This window comes from Helianthus annuus, chromosome 11 (genome assembly GCF_002127325.2).
Source record: "Helianthus annuus cultivar XRQ/B chromosome 11, HanXRQr2.0-SUNRISE, whole genome shotgun sequence".
Lineage (NCBI taxonomy): Eukaryota > Viridiplantae > Streptophyta > Magnoliopsida > Asterales > Asteraceae > Helianthus > Helianthus annuus.
In genome coordinates this window covers 58276123-58300708 of record NC_035443.2, presented here as the reverse complement: position 1 = coordinate 58300708, position 24586 = coordinate 58276123, and the positions used below count along the sequence as shown (strand labels likewise).

The window sequence follows — 24586 nt, the reverse complement described above, 5'->3', positions numbered from 1 at the left end:
GTGACGTTCCGGACTCTCCGGTGAACCATGGAGGCAGCGATAAGGAAGATGAAGAGTTCATGGTGTCTCCCAATGAGGGAGCCGATAAGTCAATGGATCCTTGGGATGGGGCTGGTGACGTGCATGTCCCCATACAGAAAGAGATTGAGGGTGGCGGTTATGTTTCCGAGGTAGATGGAGAAGAAGGGCATGGGGTTCCGGAACAACCTTTTGAATTTTCTATTCCCTTTAATCAGCATAATAGATGTCAGTCGGGGGGAGTGGCCCAAGAAGAAGTGGTTTCTTTTAATATTGGGAAGCCCACTTTAAGCAAGTCCATTAACAAAAGTAGGAGAGTTTTTAAAAAATAAACCCACAAACTCCTCTGGTGGGTCAGTCCAAATCGTTGAGGAGACTAGACCCAGGTTTTTATTAGAAAAGGATGGTCATTTGGGAGCTTTCGAGAACATACGGGAATCGGGGGGCGATAATAGAAACAAAGGATTTGAACAATTCTTTTTTGACTTAAACAACTTGGCACCGGATGAGAATAATTCGAAAGTCGGCTCGGGTGTGAACAGTGCGTGCGATCATCAGCAAGTCGTTGGGGAAGATGGAGGTACAGGAACGGTGGGTAGTGGTGCGAATGAGATGTCCAGAGTGGAGAAGGAAGTATCGGAAACAGTTAAGGTCGGTTCTAAAATCGGAATCAACATCGCAAATCATCCGGAACTGGCCAGGAGGTCGATTATCTCATGTATTAATGTGGTTCACTCATGAATTTCCTCTCGCTTAATATCAGGGGTATCGGGGGTTCTAATAAATCTGGTTGGGTGAAGAATTTGATTTCTGATCACGGCATCTCGTTTCTGTCGCTTCAAGAATCTAAGTGTACTAATGTTTCTCATCCCGATTTGGCTAGGCTCTGGGGTAAAAAGGATTTCGGGATGGACTTCGTTGAGTTTGTGGGTTTGTCTAGAGGTTTAATTTGTATCTGGGATGATAAGATCTTTAGACAGATGGGTGGGTCTAAGGATAGGCATTTTCTGCATGTTCGAGGGACTTTAGTGGGTTGTGGTTTTGTTGTCAATATTCTCAATGTATATGCGCCTCAAGGAGTTGCGGCTAAACAGACTTTATGGGGAGAACTAAAAAACATTATTGATTTAAACGATGGTTTATGGGTTGTCGCAGGTGATTTTAACGCAGTCCGGTTTAGGGAGGAAAAGAGAAATTGCGCGTTTAAGCAGAACTGTGCTAATCATTTTAATGATTTTATTTTTGATTCGGGGTTACTAGAATACAGCATGAGTGGCAGGAAGTTCACTTTTTTTCTGACAATGGCAACAAATGTAGCAAACTGGACCGGTTCTTAATTAATTCCGATTTCTTTAATTTGTGGCCGACGGCTAGTTGTCGGGTTCTTTCAAGACTTTGGTCGGACCATAATCCTATTGTTTTGGTATGTCGGGCGAAGAACTTCGGCCCGCGCCCTTTTCGGTTCTTTAACTCATGGATTGGCAAACCGGGTTTTGAGGACGTTGTGTCTAAAGCGGTCTCTGAGTTCGATTTGGTTGACAATATTCCCGACGTTACATTCATTAGAAAGTTGAGTTTCATTAGAGATCGCTTGAGAGCTTGGAAAGACGATTTGTATCGGAAGGAAGGTGAGGAAGTGGAGGTTGCTAAGAACGAGCTCGAGTCATTAGAAGCTATTCTTGATCATAGAGATTTTTCCGAGGAGGAGGAATGGATGTTTTACGAAAATAAGAAAATTATCTGTGACGCGGAGCAGACCAAAGCTTTGGATCTTAGACAAAAATCTCGAATCAGGTGGGCGAAAGATGGAGACGAAAACTCTAAATTTTTCCACGCTATGATCAATAACAGGAGAGCTAGCAACACTATCCACGGTCTTGAAGTGAATGGGGTTTGGACTTCCAAACCGTCTCTTGTAAAAAAAGAAGTTTTTCGGTTTTTTAGAGATAAGTTTGTGGAGGAGGCCGATAGTAGACCCCATTTGATTTGCCCACACATCAAAAAGATTTCTCCGACGACATCCGCCAGTTTAGAGGTTCGTTTCTCTATGGAAGAAATTAAATTTTAGATTTTTTACTCATTTTTCGGACCTTTTTGCTTCGGATTTCTATAGTATTTTGGATGCCTTCTTTGCTTTGGGGAAGTTAAGTAAGGGATGTGGTTCGGCGTTTATTGCTCTAATTCCTAAGATTAGAGATCCTCTTGGGTTGAATGATTATCGTCCCATTAGCTTGGTTGGTGTTATCAATAAAGTGGTATCCAAGGTGCTTGCAAATAGATTGAAACCGGTTCTAAACGAGGTGGTATCTAGTTCGCAATCGACTTTCCTTGGGGGTAGATTCATCCTGGATGGTCCTTTGCTCGTCAATGAGCTATTCTCTTGGGCGAAGAAAAATAAGAAACAAGCTTTCTTCCTCAAAGTTGACTTCGAGAAAGCGTATGACAACGTGAATTGGGGTTTTCTTCTGAATATCTTACATCAAATGGGGTTTGGGGAGAAATGGTGTGGCTGGATTTCAGGCATTTTGGCTTCGGCCAGGGCGTCTGTGTTGGTGAATAGGTCGCCTACATTCGAATTTGGATGTAATAAAGGCATGAGGCAAGGTGATCCTATATCTCCGTTTCTTTTTGTTGTGGTGATGGAGGCGCTTTCTTGCCTATTCAGCAAGGCATGCGAGGTTAACGTTTTTGATGGAGGCGCTTTCTTGCCTATTCAGCAAGGCATGCGAGGTTAACGTTTTTAAAGGTATCATTATTCCCGATAACACCACTAGTGTCTCCCATTTATTTTTTGCTGACGATGCTATGATTATGGGGATTTGGGATAGAGAGAATATTTCTAACGTCATTAGGATCTTGAGGTGTTTCCATGTGTGTTCGGGATTGAAGATTAGTCTTAACAAATATAGTATTTTTGGTATTGGAGTTTCTGTTGGGGAGATCGAGGAGACCACGGATTGGATTGGGTGTAGGGTTGATTCCATTCCTTTCAAGTACTTAGGATTAACTGTCGGTGCCAACATGAATCGGGTCAATAATTGGAGGCCGGTTTATGATATCTTCGAGACGCGGTTATCTCTATGGAAGGCAGCTTTACTTTCCATTGGTGGTAGGGTTACGCTTATTTGATCTGTTCTCGAAAGCTTGCCAATGTATTTTTTGTCCCTTTACAAAGCGCCCAAGAGGGTTATCAAAGATTTAGAAAGTATGATAAAAAAGTTCTTATGGGGCGGTTCGAATAATACTAGGAAAACGCATTGGGTGGCTCTTCCTAAGAAAGCAGGAGGCTTGGGTTTAAGTAAATTATCGGACATTAATCTGGCTTTGCTTTGTAAATGGGGTTGGAGGTTCAAGAACGAACCTGATAGTTTATGGGTTAAAGTCATTAACGCTATTCACTCGGGCCGATCGGAATGGGCTTTCTTACCGTTTAATAAAGCGATTAGAGGAACATGGTCTAATATTTGCAACACAATTAGTAAAACGTTTATTGATAACAAGCCTCTTCGCAACTTTTTCAAAGGAGAGGTCCGTTCGGGCTGAGACATTTTTTTCTGGTTGGATCCATGGCTTTCAGAGGCCCCTCTCAAAGAATTATTTCCTCGTCTTTTTCGCCTGGAAGTTGTCAAAATCTGTTCGGTGAGTGATCGGTCTGGAGGCGTATGGTGGCTTTGGAAGCACGATCCGGACGCGCCCGAGGAGGTTCAGGAATTGGCGTCAATTACGGGTATGTTATCCTCTTTCATTCTCGGAGTCGGTAGAGGTAGATAGAGATGGTCGGGTGATGCTTCGAGTATTTTCGCTATGAAGTCTGCTAAACATTTGATGGTTCGTGGTAGATGTGATCCGAATAATTTTGTGTTTGATTGGTGCAAATGGATTCCAATTAAGTGTAATATTTTGGCTTGGAGGTTGGAGTTAAATCGTATTCCGACTTTTGATGCGTTACTTTCTAGGGGCATTGTTAGTCAACCGGGGGTATGTCCTATGTGTGGTGACGAAGATGAGTCCGTTCTTCATCTGTTTATCTCATGTCGCATTGCGGATTTAGTTTGGCAAAAAGTTAGTAGATGGTGTCGCACCCTCCGATATTCGCGTTCTCAATGAAGGACCCTTTCGAAGTTCATAAGCTTTGTAGAATGGGCCGATCCATTTCGAAGGTTATCCATGGCATCATCATCATTACTTGTTGGTGCATTTGGTCGGCAAGAAATAAAGCAGTGTATGATGGCTTGCAGGCGAAAGTGGAGGATATTTTCGGCAACGTACGGTCCATGGGTTTTTTTGGCTTAATCATAAGTCTCAATTTCAGTCGATAGGTTGGAGCAATTGGTGTAAATTTGTAATTATGTAACGTAGGTTTTGGTGTTTTTGTTTGGGTTGTTGGCCCGGTCTTCGGGTTGGTTGGTGTGAATGAAAGTCATTTTTCAAAAAAATAAAATAAATCATGAATGTAGTACAAGTCTTTGAAGCTGCCTACATGTGGGTTTTTTTTCTATAGCTTGTGAGTATTTTTTTCGTTCTTTTCACGAATTCTTTGTTTCGACGTTAGATTTTTTTGTTAGTTTTCTATATAAAGTTTAAGACAATATCAATGTCCCCATAGCATCACTTTGGTTTATGTCAAGGTTTAACATTGGCATCAGACTGGTATTCTTTTTTATGTCTCTCAGTTTTCTTACCAAGTGTCGGTACCTTAATGAAGCGAACTGATATCATCCAAATTACCCACCGCAATGCGTGAGGTAAAAGTCCTAGTTATTTATAAATGCATATCTTATTTATACATGTGATTCATATGCTAAACTCAAAATAAACCCATATGTGTTTCTATTAGGATGGTAGGGGCGGGTTCGGCAAAGTGATCGGCGCGCAGCAAAATAAACCCGTTTTGTGCAGAGACCCGTTTAGAGAATGAATAATGATCCTTAAGGATGTCTTATCAAGTTGATCGGCATATGCTCAACTTTTACATACTCCGATATAGTTTACTAAAGTTATACATGGTGTGCGACATATATTATCACAACATAAAATCTTTCTAAGCTATATAGAGTTTTGTAACTAGGAACCGTTCGTATGCAAGATAAAATAAACCAATTTTATTTAAATTACAATACATAAATTAAACGCGAGCACTAAATTACAATACTGTTATAACTGTGAAGAGGTATGGTCCCAATTCCCTGCCTACATGGCAGGGACCACACCACTTTTGAGCATACAAGGCGTCCACATCAGCGAAGCAATCCAGAAGCTTCTAGAAACTTCTGGAAGACTTACAGCTGGCACCAAAGATGCTCTATCCGACATAAAGGACAACACGTGTCACCACTCGCAGAACGCCACATAAGCCTGCGATAAATCGGGAAGCAGAGCTGACAACACCAGTATGAGGTCTCCAGCGTGGGCAAACGCCACGTGTACCACTACACCTGCCGTGACAGAGCAGACCAAGAGGATATTCCCCTTGGTCGGACAGCTGGCACGCGCCCACAGCTGGCACAGCTGCTCCTTCCTTCTACACCGAGCGGCTATAAATAGGACCCTTCATCATTCAGGTTCAGGATCTTTACTCTCCATACTCACTCTATACATACACTGTTTATTTCTCTCAGAACAATACTTATTCTCACGCCGGAGCCTGGTTAAGAGGGAAATCCCCTTTCTCCCCCTCTTAACAAGACTGACGGTGTTTACTGTTTTGCAGATCTCCAGCCATTGATACGAGTAAGGAAAGAGGTTGAACCCCATAGACGAAACAACCCTATCGATAAACCTCGTGTTATTCGGTGTTTCATTATTGGCGCCATCCGCTTTTGCAAAACCAATCTCATCTCTTTTCTCTACTGAAAAACACTCGTCAAAAATGGCCGAACAAAATCCCTCACACCCGGTCGACGGAGAAGTTTCTTCCTTCGAACTCGTTTCGGACACAGCACACGTCCAAAGGGGTCAAAGGAACGAAACCATCCAAGAGGGACAACTGAACAACGATTTTCCCCTATCTTTGGAAGTGTATCCAGGGTTGTTAGCCAAACCACAACTGGACCCACTTTCCAAACTCCACCAGCAAGGATTATCACTCAAACCACAAATGGAGCTGCATTCCAAACTCCGACCGGGGCGTTGCAACAGACACCACCGTCAATGCTGACACCAAGCCATGGAGCTGGCCCCTCAGCTCCATCGGAACAAGCACAACTCAATTACTCCGCACTTTTAGGGCTACCCGAAGGAAAAACTCTAGCTTCCTGGTATGCCGAACAGATGGCGTCCATAAACCTAGTTTATAAGCAACTCAGTGCACAGCAAGCTTGATGTGTGTAAAATGCAACATATAAATCACATCAATTAAGGTATAAAACTAACCCTTTTTAAGTACTAATGTTGGAAAAAGAGTGTTTTTGTCTTCCTTTTGTATTCTCAGGATGAAATGAGCTCAAAATCACAAAAGAAGCAAAAAGACAACTAATTCTAGCATAAATACAAGAAAAGGAACAAAAGTAGACTGCCCGGACCCTCAACGGCACCTCCCAAGGCAAAGAAGAGAAAACAGAGACTGAACACGCCCCGTGCCCAGCGAACACGGGGGCGTGCCCAGGAAGCAGCAGAAAAGACAAACCAGTAGAAGCTTCCATTGCCCACCACGGGGCTGTGTCCAGTGGGCACGGGGGCGTGGTGAAAGTACAGCAGGCGCATTAATTGTAATTGCGAATTACAATTAATGAAGAGAGAGAATGTCAGACGGGCACGGGGGCGTGTCCAGCGGACACGGGGCCGTGCCCAGCCTTCTGTTCAGCCTATAAATAGGGGAGCTTGGTTTCATTCTCTTTCATCCCTTGGCACACCACCTCTCTCACACTTCATCCACCACCCACCACCACCATAACACCATCATCCACCACCATCATCCATTGTCCATCATAGAGTGTGTGAGTCGTCTCGGGATCCAAGATTGATAGTAAGAGTTCTTGACAATCAAGGCCATGTTTGCCTAAGTCTCTTACATCACTTGCTGAAGACAAGTGTTTAGTATAATACTTTTTATTTTTAATCTTTTGCACTTTTTATTTGGTTTTGTATTAATGACTTTAATAACTAGTTACTTATGTTGAAGGTGATCTTTCCTTATCGTTTGTCCGTGGTGTCTTGGCGTTATTTTACTGTCTATATAAAATAAAAGATTTTCACCATTCATATCTCCACGGTCTATATGGAGGTATGTTGGCTACCTGGTCGGGGGTTAAGGGAACGGTTTGGTAAGGGTCTTGCCCTTGTTCAGCGTTTAGAGGTCCTGCTTGGGACCTGGGTCAAATTTAGTAGGATCTCCTTCAATGCCCATAGGTATTGGATGGCGGGGATCCAAACTCTTTGACCCCCTCATAAGTTAACTACTATTAATACTATAACCCGGCTATTTAGGACTGTATCCCTGCTGACTCGGACTACTTAGCCGAGGGTAACGTCACCGCCGAAAGCGGGGCCTACCACAATTTGCATTAATAACTTAATTCATTATCTTTCAATAATCCGACCCTTTAGGATTGTATCCTTGCTGACTCAAACTACTGGGTTGAGGGTAACGTCGCCTTCAAAAGAGGGGCCTACTACAATAACTAAGATAATCTCTTAAACAAGTGCAAAAGTGCGAAAATAATCAAAGGTTATACTAATACACGTGTCGGATCCAAGTGATTCATCTTGTCTATCTGTTTTTATTTTATTTTATTTTTCAGCATTTAGTTAATTTTTATTTTTCTTAGTTTAAAACATTTTTCTCACTTTTTGATTTGATTAGACGTTGAGGATAAACCGGTATTAAAAGCTCTTGTGTCCTTGGACGACCTCGGTATCTTACCAACACTATACTACGTCCACGATGGGTGCACTTGCCCATATGTGTGTTTAGTGTTAGTAAATATCGTGTTTTATAAATTTAAAACTTGGCTAAAAGTGTAAAAAGGGGCTTAAATATATATCAAAATTATAACACACTTCACGCACATCAAAGCTCTACTCCAAGCACAAGCTAACCAGTCAGCATTTGTAACTCCACAACCAAGGTCTCTGAGTACACATACAACTCAGCAGACTAACGCGTGGAACCTACGTCCGGAGAAAGGACCAGTTCAAAATGTGAGAAGACCAAGCGCGCACGACACGCGCGATACCTATGGCGAAACAGAAAGCAACTTTGTGCAAAATCCCAACTCGCAAAGAAAACCGATCCAAGCTCGTTTGGGCGCACGCAATATGAACACAGAATGGGATGCAGAAGAAGACGACCCTACATACAAAGGGGAAACCACAGTGTTTAGCAGACTTCATCCAGAGCACGAAGCATACAAGCCCGCAAAGCGCGCATGGTACAACCCAAAGGCAGAACACGATTATACCTTAAGCTATCGTCCAGACGACATGGCTGAAGATTCGAAATTCATCAGGGAGATTGCCACAGCCGCCATAGACAAAACCAAGCTGCCGCACAACGTTGGCAAATACAATGGACTGACAGATCCGGATGATCATCTCCAGGTTTTCAAAGGCGCAGGAGCAACAGATGGATGGAACCTACCAACTTGGTGTCACCTGTTCGCACAAACGTTCGTGGGCGCAGCGCGCGTCTGGTTCGACAGCTTGCCAGCAGGAAAAATCAAATCATGGGTTGACTTCAGAGAGAAGTTCCTGGCACACTTCTCTCAACAGCGGAGGCACGCCAGGGACCCAGCAGATTGCCTAAACATATGGCGTCGAGACCACGAAAGCGTGGAAGATTTTATCACAAGATATAACAAGGAATGTTTGGAGATTGGAGATGTGGGAGAAAAAATGATGCGCGCACACTTCATGAGGGCAGTTAAGTGCGATGATCTGATCAAGCGCGTGAAAGGAAGAGACGGAGGACCCAAAGATTGGGAAACTTTCATTGAGGCCGCCAAAACAATAGCATAGACAGACAAACAGTTGACCGGTGACGACCACCGTCAACGCGCACATAACTCCAATGACCGACACGGCAGGAAAGGCAGAGGCCAGCCATGGAGGTCTTCCAGTCATAGAGAAAGAAGCCCACCAAGAGAAGATGCGCGACACACAATCAATCAGATAGCACATAGAAAAGAAGTAAAGAGAGAAAACAGAGAGAAACAGTGGACGCCATTAACCAAGACCCCTTCGGAGGTCTTGGCCACTGAAAATCACCAATTTAAACCACCCCTACAGATGCGCAACAAAAGGGGTCAAGATCCCAATCTCTACTGTGAATTCCATAAGGATACGGGTCACCTCACTGACGACTGTTTTAGCCTGAAGTAAGAAATTGAAAGGGCCCTAAGGGATGGAAAGCTCACTCACCTGGTCAAAGGCGGAAAGCGCGACTACCGCCAAATCCAAAGAAGATACGAAGGGCCAGATAACAAAAAACTCAGGAAGCTGGAAACCCACATGGTGCAAGGAGGTCCACGAAGACTAAAGAAAAATTACAACAAGCGCACACAGGATGATTCGTGGCGCGAGAAGCAAGTCATCTTCCCAGTTGTCAGAGGAGGCCCAAGGGAAAAACGACCAATAGTTATCCCAGGAGTGATTGGTCATTATCAGACAGACTACATCTTCATCGATCCGGGGAGCACCGCGGATATCATATACGAACAATGCTTCAATCAATTTGACCAGGAGGACAAGGCGCGCTTGGAGCCAGTAGACTACCCATTAACTGGTTTCTGCAACGAGGCCGTTTTTCCCCTGGGACAGATATCATTCCCGGTGTTACTTTCGGACGGACGAAATTCAAGAACAGAAGAAGTCACGTTCATGGTGCTGCCTGCACACTCAAGACATGACATCCTCCTAGGAAGAGAATCCCAAGGAGACTTCAGTATGATTTGCTCTGCACCACATTCGGCCGTCGGATTCCCAACAGAAACAGGCATTGCACTGATATACGCAAGCAAAGAAGTCTTAGCAACAGATGAAATAAGGCCTACAAAAGCAAGTAAACCAGCGCCACGCGCAGAGGCAGAGAAATGGGTGTTGAACAGCGCTCACCCAGAACAAACAATTACCCTGGGACCAGCGATGTCCGATCTAACACGCGCAACGCTCAAGAAGTTGTTACACGAGAATATGGACGTGTTCGCCTGGACACCAGCTGACATGGTTGGTGTTCCACGGCACATTGCAGAGCACATTTTAAACGTCTCAGAAAATGCAAAACCAGTGGTGCACGCCAAGCGCCACCTAGGCGATATAAAGCATGACGCCATGAAAGAGCAAGTACCGGAACTACTAAATGCAGGCATCATCAGAGAAGTCAGATACCAAACTTGGGTAGCAAGCCCAGTGATGGTGAAGAAACCAAACTGCAGCTGGAGAATGTGTGTCGACTACAAAGACTTAAACAAGGCATGCCCACGCGACTGCTACGCCTTACCAGACATAGACGAAAAAATCGACTCCCTGGCAACATTCAGGTGGAAATGCTTTCTTGATTGTTACAAGGGGTATCACCAGGTTCAAATGGCTGTTCAAGATGAGGATAAAACCACGTTTTCCGCACGCCAACGGGGCTGTACTGTTACACCAAGATGCCTTTCGGCTTGAAGAATGCGGGCGCGACCTACCAGAGATTGATGAACGAAACATTCAGCGATGCCATCGGCAAGTACATAGAGGTGTATATGGACGATCTGGTAATTATGAGCAAAGAAGAAGGCACGATGCTGGCTAACATCCAAAAGACTTTCAACACGCTACACAGCGTAAGTATCAAGCTGAACCCAGCAAAGTGCTCATTCGGAATGGAAGAAGGAAAGTTCTTAGGCTTCATCGTCACAAAAAAAATGGTTTTAAGGTGAATCCGGAAAAAGTCCAAGCCATAGAAAGGATGCCTTCACCATCAAACATCAAAGACATGCAAAAGTTAGCCGAACGACTAGCCGCGCTCAATCGTTTCCTAGCTAATCATGCCGCAAAATCTTTTCCGTTCATCAAAACCTTGCGCAATTGTATGAAGAAAAGCCAGTTCCAGTGGACTCCGGAAGCAGAGAACGCGTTCCGCGAGATGAAAGATTGCCTCATCAAACTGCCAACCCTAACCGCACCAAACAAAGGAGAACCTTTGGTACTTTACCTTTCAGCTTCCGATAGGGCAGTCGGAGCTGTGCTGCTTGTCGATCGTCAAGGTATCCAGACACCAGTTTACTACGTGTCACGAACCTTGACCGATCCAGAAACCCGATATGCAATTATTGAAAAGTTAGTCCTTGCACTGATTCATGCTTCAAGGCGGCTGCGCAGATACTTTGCCAATCACGTCACCCACGTGCTAACAAACTACAACATCGGCAACATCCTTGCAAGGCCAGAAGTATCAGGAAGGCTAGCCAAATGGGCAATAGAACTGGGAGGTCACAATGTGGTTTTCAGACCACGACCATCAATCAAAGGCCAAGTCTTGGCAGATTTTATGACAGAAGTTCCAGATGACAAAGAAAGAGAGTGTAAAGCCATGGAAAAAGCTGAGAAAAAGCAAACAGAAGAGCCATGGTTGTTATATACCGATGGAGCGTCTAAGAAGACGGCGCAGGCGCAGGGCTAAGGCTGGTAAGCCCCGATAAACATGAATTCACGTACGCCATACGCCTGGATTTTAAAAGTACAAACAACGAAGCAGAGTATGAAGCAGAGTACAAACAACCGTCCTCTTGGCTCATTTTTTTGCAAAGTCCCAAGACCCATGCGCCGTGCGTCCACTTGGCTCAATTTTTATCAAGTGCCAAGACCCATGCGCCGCGCGTCCACTTGGCTCATTTTTTACAAAATGCCAAGACCCATGCGCCATGCGTCCACTTGGCTCATTTTTTACAAAATGCCAAGACCCATGCGCCGTGCGTCCACTTGGCTCATTTTTTACAAAATGCCAAGACCCATGCGCCATGCGTCCACTTGGCTTAATTTTTATAAAGCACCAACACCCGTGCGCGGCAAGACGGTTTGGTTCAAAATTTTCTTTCAGATCACCAAACGCCACGCGCTGCAAAAAAAAAAAAAAAAAAAAAACCCACTACTCTCATAAGTCCAGAATCCCTCCTAGACGATCAACTCAACTAGAAGGCACACTGGACTGGGGGGACTTGAAGAGGTATGGTCCCAATTCCCTGCCTACATGGCAGGGACCACACCACTTTTGAGCATACAAGGCGTCCACATCAGCGAAGCAATCCAGAAGCTTCTAGAAACTTCTGGAAGACTTACAGCTGGCACCAAAGATGCTCTATCCGACATAAAGGACAACACGTGTCACCACTCGCAGAACGCCACATAGGCCTGTGACAAATCGGGAAGCAGAGCTGACAACACCAGTACGAGGTCTCCAGCGTGGGCAAATGTAAGAACGCCACGTGTACCACTACACCTGCCGTGACAGAGCAGACCAAGAGGATATTCCCCTTGGTCGGACAGCTGGCACAGCTGCTCCTTCCTTCTTCACCCTCCGGCTATAAATAGGACCCTTCATCATTCAGGTTCAGGATCTTTACTCTCCATACTCACTCTATACACACACTGTTTATTTTTCTCAGAACAATACTTATTCTCACGCCGAAGCCTGGTTAAGAGGGAAATCCCCTTTCTCCCCCTCTTAACGAGACTGACGGTGTTTACTGTTTTGCAGATCTCCAGCCATTGATACGAGTAAGGAAAGAGGTTGAACCCCATAGACGAAACAACCCTATCGATAAACCTCGTGTTATTCGGTGTTTCATCAAACTGAAATAAGCGAATTGCAAGAAAGGAGTAGAAGCACAATGTTGTTTGGCTAAGGATCGTGTTCAACACGAGTCCCTTAAAATAAATTTTGAGTCCCCCTACGTAAAAGTTGACTCGGTACCTACATTTGCTCTATTAATAATCTATATTTGGTACATTTCACTCCGATTAATTGTTTGTTGTATCAAGAATCCGCTTTAACTTATCTCACTTGGTCAAACATGTGGGCATTTGAAAACTTGATTATTTTAGACAACAAAGGTCACCATCATCACATTGACAACAAATCCTAATTCGTATTTCTTGGGGGGCTCTAGATGTAAAAGGTTTGAGAGAAGCTACAGTTAGGGAGAAATGCTAAGGGCATGTAATATACAGTGGGATAACAGGTTGAAGAGAATTCGAGTTTACATGGATGATGACTTCATTGTTTCATATCCCATGTATGAAATTTTGACAAAGATGAAGACGAGGGACCAGAAGATCGCCCTGTTTTAGATGGATTGTTGAAACATCTGATTGTTCATAGAAGAAGCAAACAGAACAAGCTGAGAGTAGCGAAGCTCGACCCAAACCCATCTTAGGGGGGAAATTGTAAGCGAAACGAGGATGGGTGGGTTAGGTCAGCCGGACACAAATAGGAAGTGTTACCCAATTTGTTAGGTTTCTTATTACACAGGCAGCAAAGCCCAAATGTTAATAAAAATAAGGATCTAAATCAAAGCAGTTCAAGACCAGCAAGAAAATTCTTTTTTAATATATAAGATTCCATTTAGTTTATAAAATATTCGGAAAACAGGAATAACATCCTCAAGTCAAATAATTATCACCAAAGTTGTTCACAGTTCCTACAATGACAAAACTGAATTCAATCTCACACAAGTACAACACAACTGATCTTGTGCAAACGCTGAATTAACCACCGCCGCCACCACCTTGAAACTCTCAACTTCCTCGTGTGGTATAAACAAAAGGCGATGATACGCTTGAATTTAATGGCAGAAAAGCTTGATTACAGCATCAGCCCCTGCAGTGAACAACCACGGCTGCCTTGGGTGGAACTTGCAGTCCAACACACCTTAACCACATAAACAACCAATCAGCTCATACATACACTTAAATTCACATTATTATGCTTTAAAAACTGCATTTATGTAATTAATATATTATTATATATTGGGGGGCAATTTCAAACGTATTACTGGTTCTGAAATGAACACTCCACGATATATAAACACACACTTGTGTGTGTTAAATGCTAAGAACTGACCTCTTCCGTTTACGCTTGTATGGCCGTGAAGAATCTCCAAAGGAACAATAAGAGGGTTCTGGTTCAAATCTGAATACACCATCCCATGGAAAACATACGCAGTGCAATCATCTGAAGATGATGCAAACAACGGGTAGTTGCGATGAAACGCCACATTCGTTATGTCCTTCGGATGAGATCTGCATTAACACAAGACAATCAGAAATGACACGTCATCACGCCTATAAGATAGCTCGGGGCATTTACATACTTGAGAATTTTGTACGGTTTTGATGAAAGATCCATGTCAAACCAACATAACTTTCCATCCTTACTCCCCACGATAACATTGTCACCTGCATTATTATAAGTTAAAACACAGCAAAACCCATTATTGTTTTAATTATTTTAAAGCTGGAATAATAAACCAGAAGGGATTATGTGAACACATACCACCGGGATGGATGGAAACAGATGAGATTTCACGAACACCAGCATCTAGCTTCTTGATGAACTTTTTCTTCACAAGGTCATAAACACGAACGTTCTTTTTTGTCGAAACAAAGAAGATGGATCGTGTAGGATGGAAAGTTGAACACACAGGGAGACCGTGTAACTTGAATGGTAATCTTTGGGTTAGTTTCTTCGAGAGCAAGTGTATTAATATGGCTTTTGATTCACGTAAGCAAGTCAGTCAAGAATAACAATCAATATGAATGGATGAAGTAAAAATTTAAGATTATGTATAATTTTCATTTAAAATAATAAAAATATTCATAATAATAACTTTTATATAATATACAGTTATAATAAAATGTACCTAATATATAATATGTTACATATATAAAAATTATAAATATAAATAATTATAGAAGTACATAAATAATAGATAAAATAATAAATGAGGCCGAGCTCTAGCTTTAAAAATAGAGCTTGAAATAAAACCAAGCTCAAACTTAGACAAGCTCGGGATCTGCTACACTACACCTTATCACTTGACAACACAACGATACAAAAAGAAAGGGTTTGACAAGTCCCCAAACCGCCAACCGGGCCATTTTTTCACCTCTAAGAAAATGTGCAAGCAAACAAATATACTAACTGAAGAATGAGAAGGATATCTGCAGGCATGACAGTAGAGAAATAGTCTCCTTTTCGATGCCATTCCACTGATGACACAGTCTGCAATAACACAAAAACATGTGCATTGTAAGAAAGTTACAGTCTAATGTAAGGTCTTGAATCGTTGCCTTAAAAATGAAATGATAACTGTATACAAGTACCTTAAAGTGTTTGATCCTAATTCCCTCATATTTGTCGTATTGAGACCAGCTTACACTAGACCCAGCACTTTCTAGAAACCCAAAAAAAAAAGATAAGACGGTAGACAATAAAAGTTATAAAATCTAAAAAAACATCAAAAAATCACTAACCAGAATCATCTGGAGCAGGAGTGGTTTCAACACGCAAAAGATCTGCAATCATCTTATTTTCTTCTTTCTCGAGCCCAGTGTTCAGAACAAGAACATCTTGCCCCCTTCAAATTCGTAACCACACAATCGTTCAGATTTTAAAAATAAATATAGCGAAAAAAAAAAGTTCAAAAGAAGATTGAATCAACTCATTAGTCTTACATGGACACTGCCAAAATAGGAAACTCAGGTAACGGATTCCATGCAACATGCTGCACAGGTTCACCAAGTTCCCAAACTTTAATGCATCTACCAGTTTCAACCTCCCAGATGCGAACGGTTCCGTCATGTGAGCCTAAGTTGATCAATAAAAAAAGGTTAGGAATGGACCCGAAAGCATGTCCGATGAATTAAGAACGGAAAAAGGAAAGCTTAATTTAAAACGTGTTTACCAGAAGCAATATGCTGCCCGACTGGGTCGGTACAAATTGATACGACTGGACCCTTATGACCTTTGTACTCAAGATAACATGTCGTTGGGTATGGTTTAAGATCTTTGCGACTTGGAAGCTTTGGTTTTAAAGACTCGGGGTCAATATTGATCTGAAATATCAAATATAAAAATTGTAGATTAATGTTGAACAAAGCTAATGTAACAAGTTCTTGTGCAGTAGTGCAACACTTACACGCTTCTTTCTTGCTCTAGGGCACAAGTACAGATCCAGACATCGATCAAAGGTTTCCCGAACACTCTTTTCATAAGCTGGAACACTTCTCAAAGATGTGAATCTACAAGATTGACATATATAGATATATTAGTATCTTCATAGCTAGAATAAAAGCAATAATAAAAAATGGGAATAAAAAATTACTATTGACATTACCGCTTTGGAATGAACTTAGGTCGGTCCTCCTCAAACATAAGCTGATAAGCGCTAATCTCTTCTTGTGTTGGAATGTATTCCAGAGAAGGATTATAAGATTCATCATGCCCTGCATGTAAACAGTAGGATTGTAAAAAAATAGTTATAAGAATTCAAACTTTTAGATGATAGCAAGTCAAACCTGGTAATTTAGCTTTGGGTGCGGGTATATATGATAATCCATGTCTTGATTCTTCAGTTTCATCGCCCCATAAGTTATAAAAACGGGGTTCTTCTTTTGGTTTGTCAAACTTTATCAGTCCCTTTCTAATCGCCCTAATATACTTAACAACCTGATAACGACAGTCACAAGATTAGCAGCCTATTAATTAAACTATTATAACGCGTGATAGTTAAGTGGGATTATAGTAGTTTGTTATTTACCTTTTTGCTTTCCCATTTTGAAGGAATAAAACGTCTTTTAGGTTCCGGGGCATTTGAGAGTGGATGCTTAGCACCATCCCACGCAAACCAATCAACATAAGGCTGCAGATATAACAATAAGTAGCAAAAATGAGCCATAAAAGACATGAGTTACAACAAATGAAAAATATACAGATCCTGTTAAACACAACTCAATGCATTTTGATTTTTGACACAAAAACAAAAAAAAAAAAAAACAAATCACTAACCGCGTGTGGATCAAAATCAGCATGAGGTGCCTTTCCTTTCAACATTCTACGAATAAGCTTAGTTTCTTCTTTAGTAAGTTCTACTTCCTCATCTTCAATGTCATCCATGATCTTGCGCCTAAAAATTAAAAAAAAAAAAACGCAACTTAGAATCAACATTGCGGATAATCGTTATTAATAAATATCAAATATCTTGGAAGCACAGTTATATACGCATCTAATATTAGTTCTCAGTTGTAAAAAAATTAGTTATTTCATATTGCCTTGGTATGTTTAGCCTACAAATTTTCTAGGGTCAGGAAAAAAAACATTTATGATGTTCAAGCAAAAGGGTTTTAGATGGTAAAAAGTTAAAAGTTAAGTGAAAACAATTCTCCAACCCACCAACTATTTGCATCATCGGTTCTGGCTAAAAATGAATCCAGTTTATCCAGTCTCTCTTTCTTCTTGATTTTCTTTCCAGCAACGTCATATCCGATATGTTCCTCATCTTCGTACCACTTTAAAGGAACATCCCCAATGGTGTTACGAGGACCAACCTATAACAAAAGGTGTATCAACAATAACCATATAAGCAAATTTCTTGTGAACAAATATGCCGTAGCTCATAAACCACCATAAACAAAAATAAATATATCCTAAATACTTTACATATGTCTACCAAAGTACAAACTGAAACTGAAAAGTATCGTAACAAACCTCGTCTTCTGATGAATCACTCTCGTCTACTACTTCACGAGAATCCTCGCTTGCACTTTGATCTCCTTGATCAAAATTATCAACTCCGTCACTCAGTCCAGCTTCATTGCTTGGGTGCTCACCATCCTGACATTACAGAAACAAAGATAACCAAATACGACATTTATTAAATTTTGGTACTTCGTGCAAGATTTACTATAGAATTTCTTATAACTCTACAAATTTTCTGAATTGTGAAATGTATCATTGCGACAAAAAAACAACTGTGTAAAAATAAAGGCAACTGTAAACACATTTATACATGTCAAGGTATTGATGGTGTTACATGGTTTAAAAAAACGTCCGGGCGTCCGTTTTGAGGCTCGCCTCAAGGCGAAACTGGAAGAAACCGTTTTTGAGGCGGCGCCTCGGTGGTTAATTTTATACGTACGCCTCATTTGGTCTGAGGCGGTCGTATCTGGTAGAGGCGTACGTTTCTGATGGAAGAGGGAGAATTAGGGTTTTATCCTATGGAGATGACGACTGTATCAACAATTGATGATTACCAGGTGTGGTGTTGAACAACAAACACAGCAGATGGACATGTAGCATGGACGATCCGAAAGAAACAAAGTATATGAAGATGACGGCTGTATAAACAGTTAGGTTTCTTATGGTAGATGGAGTTTGGAGATAACGATTAGGTTTTTAGATGTAAAACACGCATGCTCTGAGTTTTTATAAAAAAAAGTGGCGCCATGGAGAAGCTTTTCAGCAAAAGATGGAGATAAATACAACTAAATTGAGCACATTTCTTAAAACCCATGAAAGATTCATGTAAAGGGGACTCACCATGTCTGAGCTGTGATTGAAGGTCTAGAAACGGCTGGAAAAAAAAAGGTTTTCTGTTTGTGCTGAGCTGTGATTGAAAGAATTTTAGGGTTTTGTTTTTGATGGGTTTTGGGCTGGGCTCAAAAGGTTTTGTGGTTTTATTGAGCCAAGAAGCCCGGTTATTTTAATTTTCCCTCTTTAATTTAGCAACTTCTGTGCTCCTCACTATTTTACTGTTCAATTTTACTTTCTTTTCATTGGTTTACAAGTTGCAGCACATTTTACCCCACCATCTCTGTATCTCTTTCTCATTACCATTTCAAACCATGCCTCACCTCCATTCTCCAAGGCGGCTGCCTCATCCACCCGTCCTCCGATATCGACAACCCGCAAGTGATCCATTCTTCAACCCCGCAAAGCAAAGCGGGTTCCACACCACCATCATCACCCGACGGTTTAAACACCAGTGCCTCTGCAAAACGGTTGGGGTTTTTGTTTGGAGAGGAAGAACTCTCTCTCTCTCTCTGTATATATATACATATATTCGATTTTAAGGTCTAAAAAAACGAGTAGAAGGGTTCGATTGGTTTACGCAACGGCGGTGGCAGAGCTACTCACGGCGGTAGAAGGTGGGTTCCGACCCAAGTCAGTTTTCTGACGATTACAAACAGCCGCGGTAGGCAGCCGCAGCAGGTGACTAAAATCCCGATCATGACAGTGTTAGACTTCCTTACCGTGGCTGTTTGATTTAAACCGAAAAGAATGAGAGTTGAGGTATAAGGAGGATGAAGAGATTTTTGAGATTGTGAAAACAGTGAAGAGATGTATTGCTGCTTTTGAGGTTGTGTAGGTGATATACATCAGGCTCAGTTTCTAAAATGGATTAATTGGGTTATATTTTTACCCGCACCCGAACCCGAAGACCCGCCATGATCCGACCCATCTGCAGAAAATTAGTCTTGTTTTTATTTCACATTTATGCAACTTAATTCCCATGTTTCCATCTTTTTATTTTTCCTGCATTTTAGTTCAAAGTTTGTGGTAGTGGTCAAAGTCAGTTTGCATGTTTTTAGGTAGTGGGTCAGTTTCTTTTTTTTTATTTTCTATATGTACGAGATGGCAAAAAGAGAGAAGGTGGTTTTTTTGTTTTGTGAAAATATTTATGTTAATTTTTACTCATTGGATTATGAGTGTGAGTTAATATTATTCCTTGCTAGTTCAAACTTGGCATGTTTGAATGGTGTTCTTGGAGCCTAGATTAGAATCAAGTGGTGTATCTATATCTTGATTCTCATTTAGTTTTGCCCTAATCGTTTCCTTGTGTGGTGTTTCTGTATCACAAGAGACCGTTAGATCTATCCATTTTATTTAGAGTTTTAATTTTCCTAGCCGTTACCGAACCGTTTTCTATCAGTAGGTTTGCCAAAGGTGTAGTTGTCTGTCACAGCTCCTCTCTCTCCCTCTATCTATAAAACTTTTAATCCATGGTTTTCAAGGAATGGTTTTGTTTTACAGTCTATGGTTTTGCTTTTGGAATATACGCTGTAAATCTTCGGCAAATAAAATAACCGTGGTAAAGCTTTATAAAATTTAGTCCTTTTCTGTCTTTAACTATTCATTGGACCAGTGACATTGACCCGCTCACAGAGCCGGCTCGACCATTTTGATAGCCTAAAGCGAATTAAAAACTCTAGGCCTCTTTTCCAAAAAAAAAAACACTATTTGAAAAAAACCCTCCTTTACCCGGGCTTGGGACCAACAAAACAAACTTAAAGGTTTATTATTGGCAAAGTTAATTTTTTTTTTGTACTTTTATATACTTTTATATGTATATAGATAAGTTCAGCCTAACCCAAATATCATATATAATTGTTTTTTTTTTTTTTTTAAGTTGGAGGCCCTATTGATTTTGAGGCCTAAAACTCAAGCTTCAAAATACTTGGGCTTGGGTCGGCCCTGCCCGCTCACATTTCCTTTGAACTTTATTGTATAGGGTTTTATCATTTATGCTATTAGGATTAGGATGAAAAAAATATCGGAATTTACTATAAAAAAGTTATTATGCATCTAAATAAGTGATCAAAATATTGTAAAGTTAAGAAACTAAGAAAAGGTTATTATGTAAAGTGAAAAAGTTATTTTTTTATAGCTTCTTTATTTTTTTTTATTTGTACTAATTAACTATAACAAGTGGGGTCATGTTTACGCGTTATGGTGGTTCAATTATTGTTTTCGTCGTATTACAACTTTATTTTTTGTGTTTTTATCTTTCGATTGGTATAATGTGCGCCAATACTGTATTGATACCGTAACAAATCAAATCAAAACCGACAAAACTCTCGCACCATCCCCGTCGCAACGCGGTGGGTTGAATAACTAGTTTGAGTTAATTAGTGTAAAGTTTATTTATTTATTTTATTTTAACGTTTTTATTTTATTTTATTGTAATGTTTTTTTTTATTTAATGAAACGGTTTTTAATTTTATAAAGTTAGAAATTAATTAAAAACGAAAATTAATTAATTGAGTCATGATGAGGTAGGGCTTTATGACTACAGGCTCTAGTGACATAACGCCCCATAAAGCCCCTGTGTGACGTGGCACAACACGTGTCGCATAACGCCCACAAAGGGGCTTGGGGCGTGGGTTGGCTGACTACGGGCTCTAGTGACTACACATGGCCTTAGACTATGGGGTATGGGGCGTGGGTTGGCTGAAAACGCCCATACCACCACCCCGGGTGGGCTTGGGTTTGGGCGTGGCCCAATGGGCGGAAGTTTAAGGCCGGGCGTAGGGCATGCTAGCGATCCTATGTGGCCGGCTCCTATTCGCTTGTTGGCTAGGTCATAGCGAGGCACATTTAAAATTTAAATTATAACCGTTTGGCCAAGCCAAGCGGTTCACCCACCCAACAGTCAGCATCGCTATATATATAACCCCCAACCCAACCGGCTGTCCATCGCTACCCCAACCCAAACACACTTGATCGAACCCGCTACCCACACACACTTGATCGATGGCCTCTTGGACACACGAGGAAGAGCTAGCTCTTGTCACGAGCGTCGTTGACGGAATGAAGGGCCGCCAACCTGGGGAGACCCGTTACTGGCCGGAAGCTTTTGCTAGCTACCGGCATAACATGGGAAACGACCGGCACAATTTAAACGCGTGCCAACACAAATGGCACGAGCTACGACCAAAGCTCGATCGTTTCAAAGCCTACTACGACAGTGTCCCGGGCGGTGAGATAAGCCACGATGACCAGGTGGCGGTGGCGAACATCGAATTCCGGGGCAAGGAGCGGAAGCCGTTCGACAAGCTTGCCCTTTTCGAAATCTATCTAACGCTCTAGGTTTTTTTTAATTTGTAATCCTTTTTAGGCTTTTTTGTAATTTTTATGAATTTTGTAACTTTTAGGAATTTAATAAAATTTTAGGCTTTTTTTTAATGTTGTGTGTATTTTTTAATTTTTGGCTTTTTTTAATTTTTTTTAATAAACCTGCCAAGCCACGCGGGCTAGCCACGCCCCGCCATACCCCACGGACACGTCACTCACCGGTGGGGGGGCTCGAACTCCATGTGTCAACCCATGCCCCCAAACCCCGCCCACCATACCCCACGGTCTTAAAACATGGGCTCTTCTAAAAATAAGGAAATTTGACTTAGCCTAATGAATTCTTAAAGTATTTATTGGAATTTTGAAGTACTATTTTATTTTTTATAAGATATATAATTTTTATATTAATTTTTTAATTCCGCCTCGGGCTTACGCCTCGGTTCGCCTCGAGGCTTACGCCTCGTGAGGCAAAAGAAAAACACCTCGAAACTCGTTTCCGTTTTTTTAAACCTTGATGGTGTTTGCTTTGAATTTTGAAAAAAAAGCACATAAAATCTGGCTGATTTGAGATGAAAAGGGCATAAAAATAATCTTTCCGATTCACTAACCAGGTAATTACCATGTACCTCATCTTCGGAGCCTGATCCTGAATCTAATTCTGAATCTGAATTCCTGTCATCATTGCCCTCAGAGAAGATCTAGAACCAGACACAATTTTAACAAACACAACAAAGAGACACCATTCAGTTTTTGAAAAATAATAAAACCTTCAAGGTGCAAATATCAAAAGTAACACTAGCATGTATTGGTCTTCAATGGAGTTCTTTGTGAATTGTGACAGTTGCCGAGAGACTGCCATCTATGTTGTTAAGAGTGAAGGACGCACCTTCGGAATGAGAGTTCGAGTTCATCGGGTTGGACAGGATGGGCGCCACAAATGGCACGACATAGTCATAGAATCCAAAGATGATGACCGTTGGCCACAATTTAAGAATTCTAGATGGGACCCAGGGAGTGCCCCTTATAATTTTGGTTCATCGGGTTCAACTTAGGTAAAAAATGAGATGGCACTCCCTCATTGGCGGATTCATTATAGGGTGTCTGTGTCCCTATGTGCTTCACTTTCTTCACACACACTTACTTCAGTAACTTTCAACTTTGTGTGTGTGGATGTATGTAGTACGCTAAGTATGTTCATTAGACGAACAAGGATCGGCTGCTAACTGATTGATTGATTGATTAAATAATTGATTCAGGCAGCCAAATTGAGATAGCCTAAATTGTCTACCTTGGATTCATCATTAAAATATTAAATTGTTGATCAGATGCAAAATGTAAGTTTTTTTTTTGCTCAAAATTAGGTTGATTATCTATCTATCTATCTATCTAAATAAAATGTTACAACAGCAGCAATTAAAATCAAACTTCAAACTAAATCGGTACAACAACAATCAATCAATCGTTTATATCCACAAATCCTAACGAATTAACGAAAGCCAAAACAGAATCGTACCTCATAATCATCGTCAGAAACAACAGGACTTTCAACACTCTCGTGTTCAGAGTCACTAGCAACGACTTCATCGTCGCTCTCACTCACAACAACAACTTCTTTCTCTACCGGTTTCAAAACATTTTTCTTCCCGTTCTTCTTCATCTTCGTTGTTCACCACCTGTGATATATAAACCGATTGATTATGTGACACTGTGTTCAACGGTTTGGTATCAGAAAAAAGAGACGAGCTTAGTGCTGGTAACGTGTCAAATGGAACTCACCGGAGATTATGGCGGAGCACCGGCAGTTGTAAATGAGAGTAGCCGGCGGTTGTGTGAGGAAACGAGGGTTTAAGAAGATGCAACCAGTAGAAAAGCCCTAAAACTTGCTATTTATATGGTGGTTATCAGATTTGCAATTAAGTTACGTTTTCACTCCCAATGTTACGAAACTTATGTTTCAGCCACAAAACTTTGCTTTTTCTTTTTTAATAGGGATTTATGTTTGTAACTTGTAAATATCAAATTCAAATCTAAATATACTATGTGATTTTTCGCACCTTCCGGCGGGCTTTTGGTTGGTATACCAAAAAAGATAATAATGACTATCAGACCATGTGTAGTGGAGCGTTTTTTTTTTTTAATTTCAAAAAAAAAACGTCCAAAAACGTTTCCCCCACCATTACATAGGGCGTTATTTTGCAAAATTTTTGAAAAAAAATTGTTCCGGCGTTTTTAATAAAACGCTCAAAGCAACAACTTGGATGAGTGTGAGGACTTTGACTGACCAATGGGAAGGGACATTAGTGGATGACACATTCAGCTTTTTAAATAAAGTGGGATGACACATTCAGCTTTTTAAATAATTTTTTTATCCTTTTTAATAATTGGAAGTGGCATTATTTGGGCATTATTCCCACTACGCCATTTTTGCAATAACGCCCCATGCTGACTGGGATGACACATGTCGGATAATGCCCCATGGTGGGGGCATTATTTTTCTTAACCACTACGGGTGGTCTCACTATCGGCATCAACTTTGTTTGGATGGCATCGGTTTAGTTCAACACGATGTCATTACGATCGGAGACGTCCTCAAAATCTTGGGGCATGGGGAATTGAAGATACAGAGCCTTAAAATATGAACTTTTTTAAAGAATATATAAGAAAGCTTAAAGTATATGAAAATGACCTAGTAGGAATGCCCGCGCGTTGCCGCGGGTATTTATGTTTTTTTTTTTT

At 41.2% G+C, this 24586-nt stretch overlaps 1 protein-coding gene across 4 annotated transcripts; it reads right to left on the bottom strand.

The window, feature by feature from the left end:
- Positions 1-13520: 13520 nt before the first annotated feature.
- On the bottom strand, positions 13521-23769 carry LOC110867719 (ribosome biogenesis protein BOP1 homolog). 4 transcript variants are annotated; one of them, XM_022116728.2, is made up of 19 exons: positions 23627-23769; positions 23364-23523; positions 22459-22548; positions 17705-17830; positions 17390-17544; positions 17006-17123; positions 16758-16859; positions 16516-16666; positions 16335-16443; positions 16137-16239; positions 15903-16053; positions 15673-15805; positions 15472-15575; positions 15322-15392; positions 15160-15220; positions 14492-14719; positions 14310-14394; positions 14060-14238; positions 13521-13867 (listed from the first exon to the last, which is right to left on the bottom strand). In XM_022116728.2, exons 2-19 carry the CDS (start codon positions 23505-23507, stop codon positions 13782-13784), a joined length of 2196 nt encoding a protein of 731 aa, XP_021972420.1. In that variant the 5' UTR covers positions 23508-23523; positions 23627-23769; the 3' UTR covers positions 13521-13781. The 4 variants fall into 4 exon arrangements, with proteins under 4 accessions (XP_021972420.1, XP_021972421.1, XP_021972422.1 ...); XM_022116729.2 differs by having other exon boundaries at positions 22477-22548; XM_022116730.2 differs by lacking the exon at positions 22459-22548.
- Between the last annotated feature and the right edge of the window lie 817 nt (positions 23770-24586).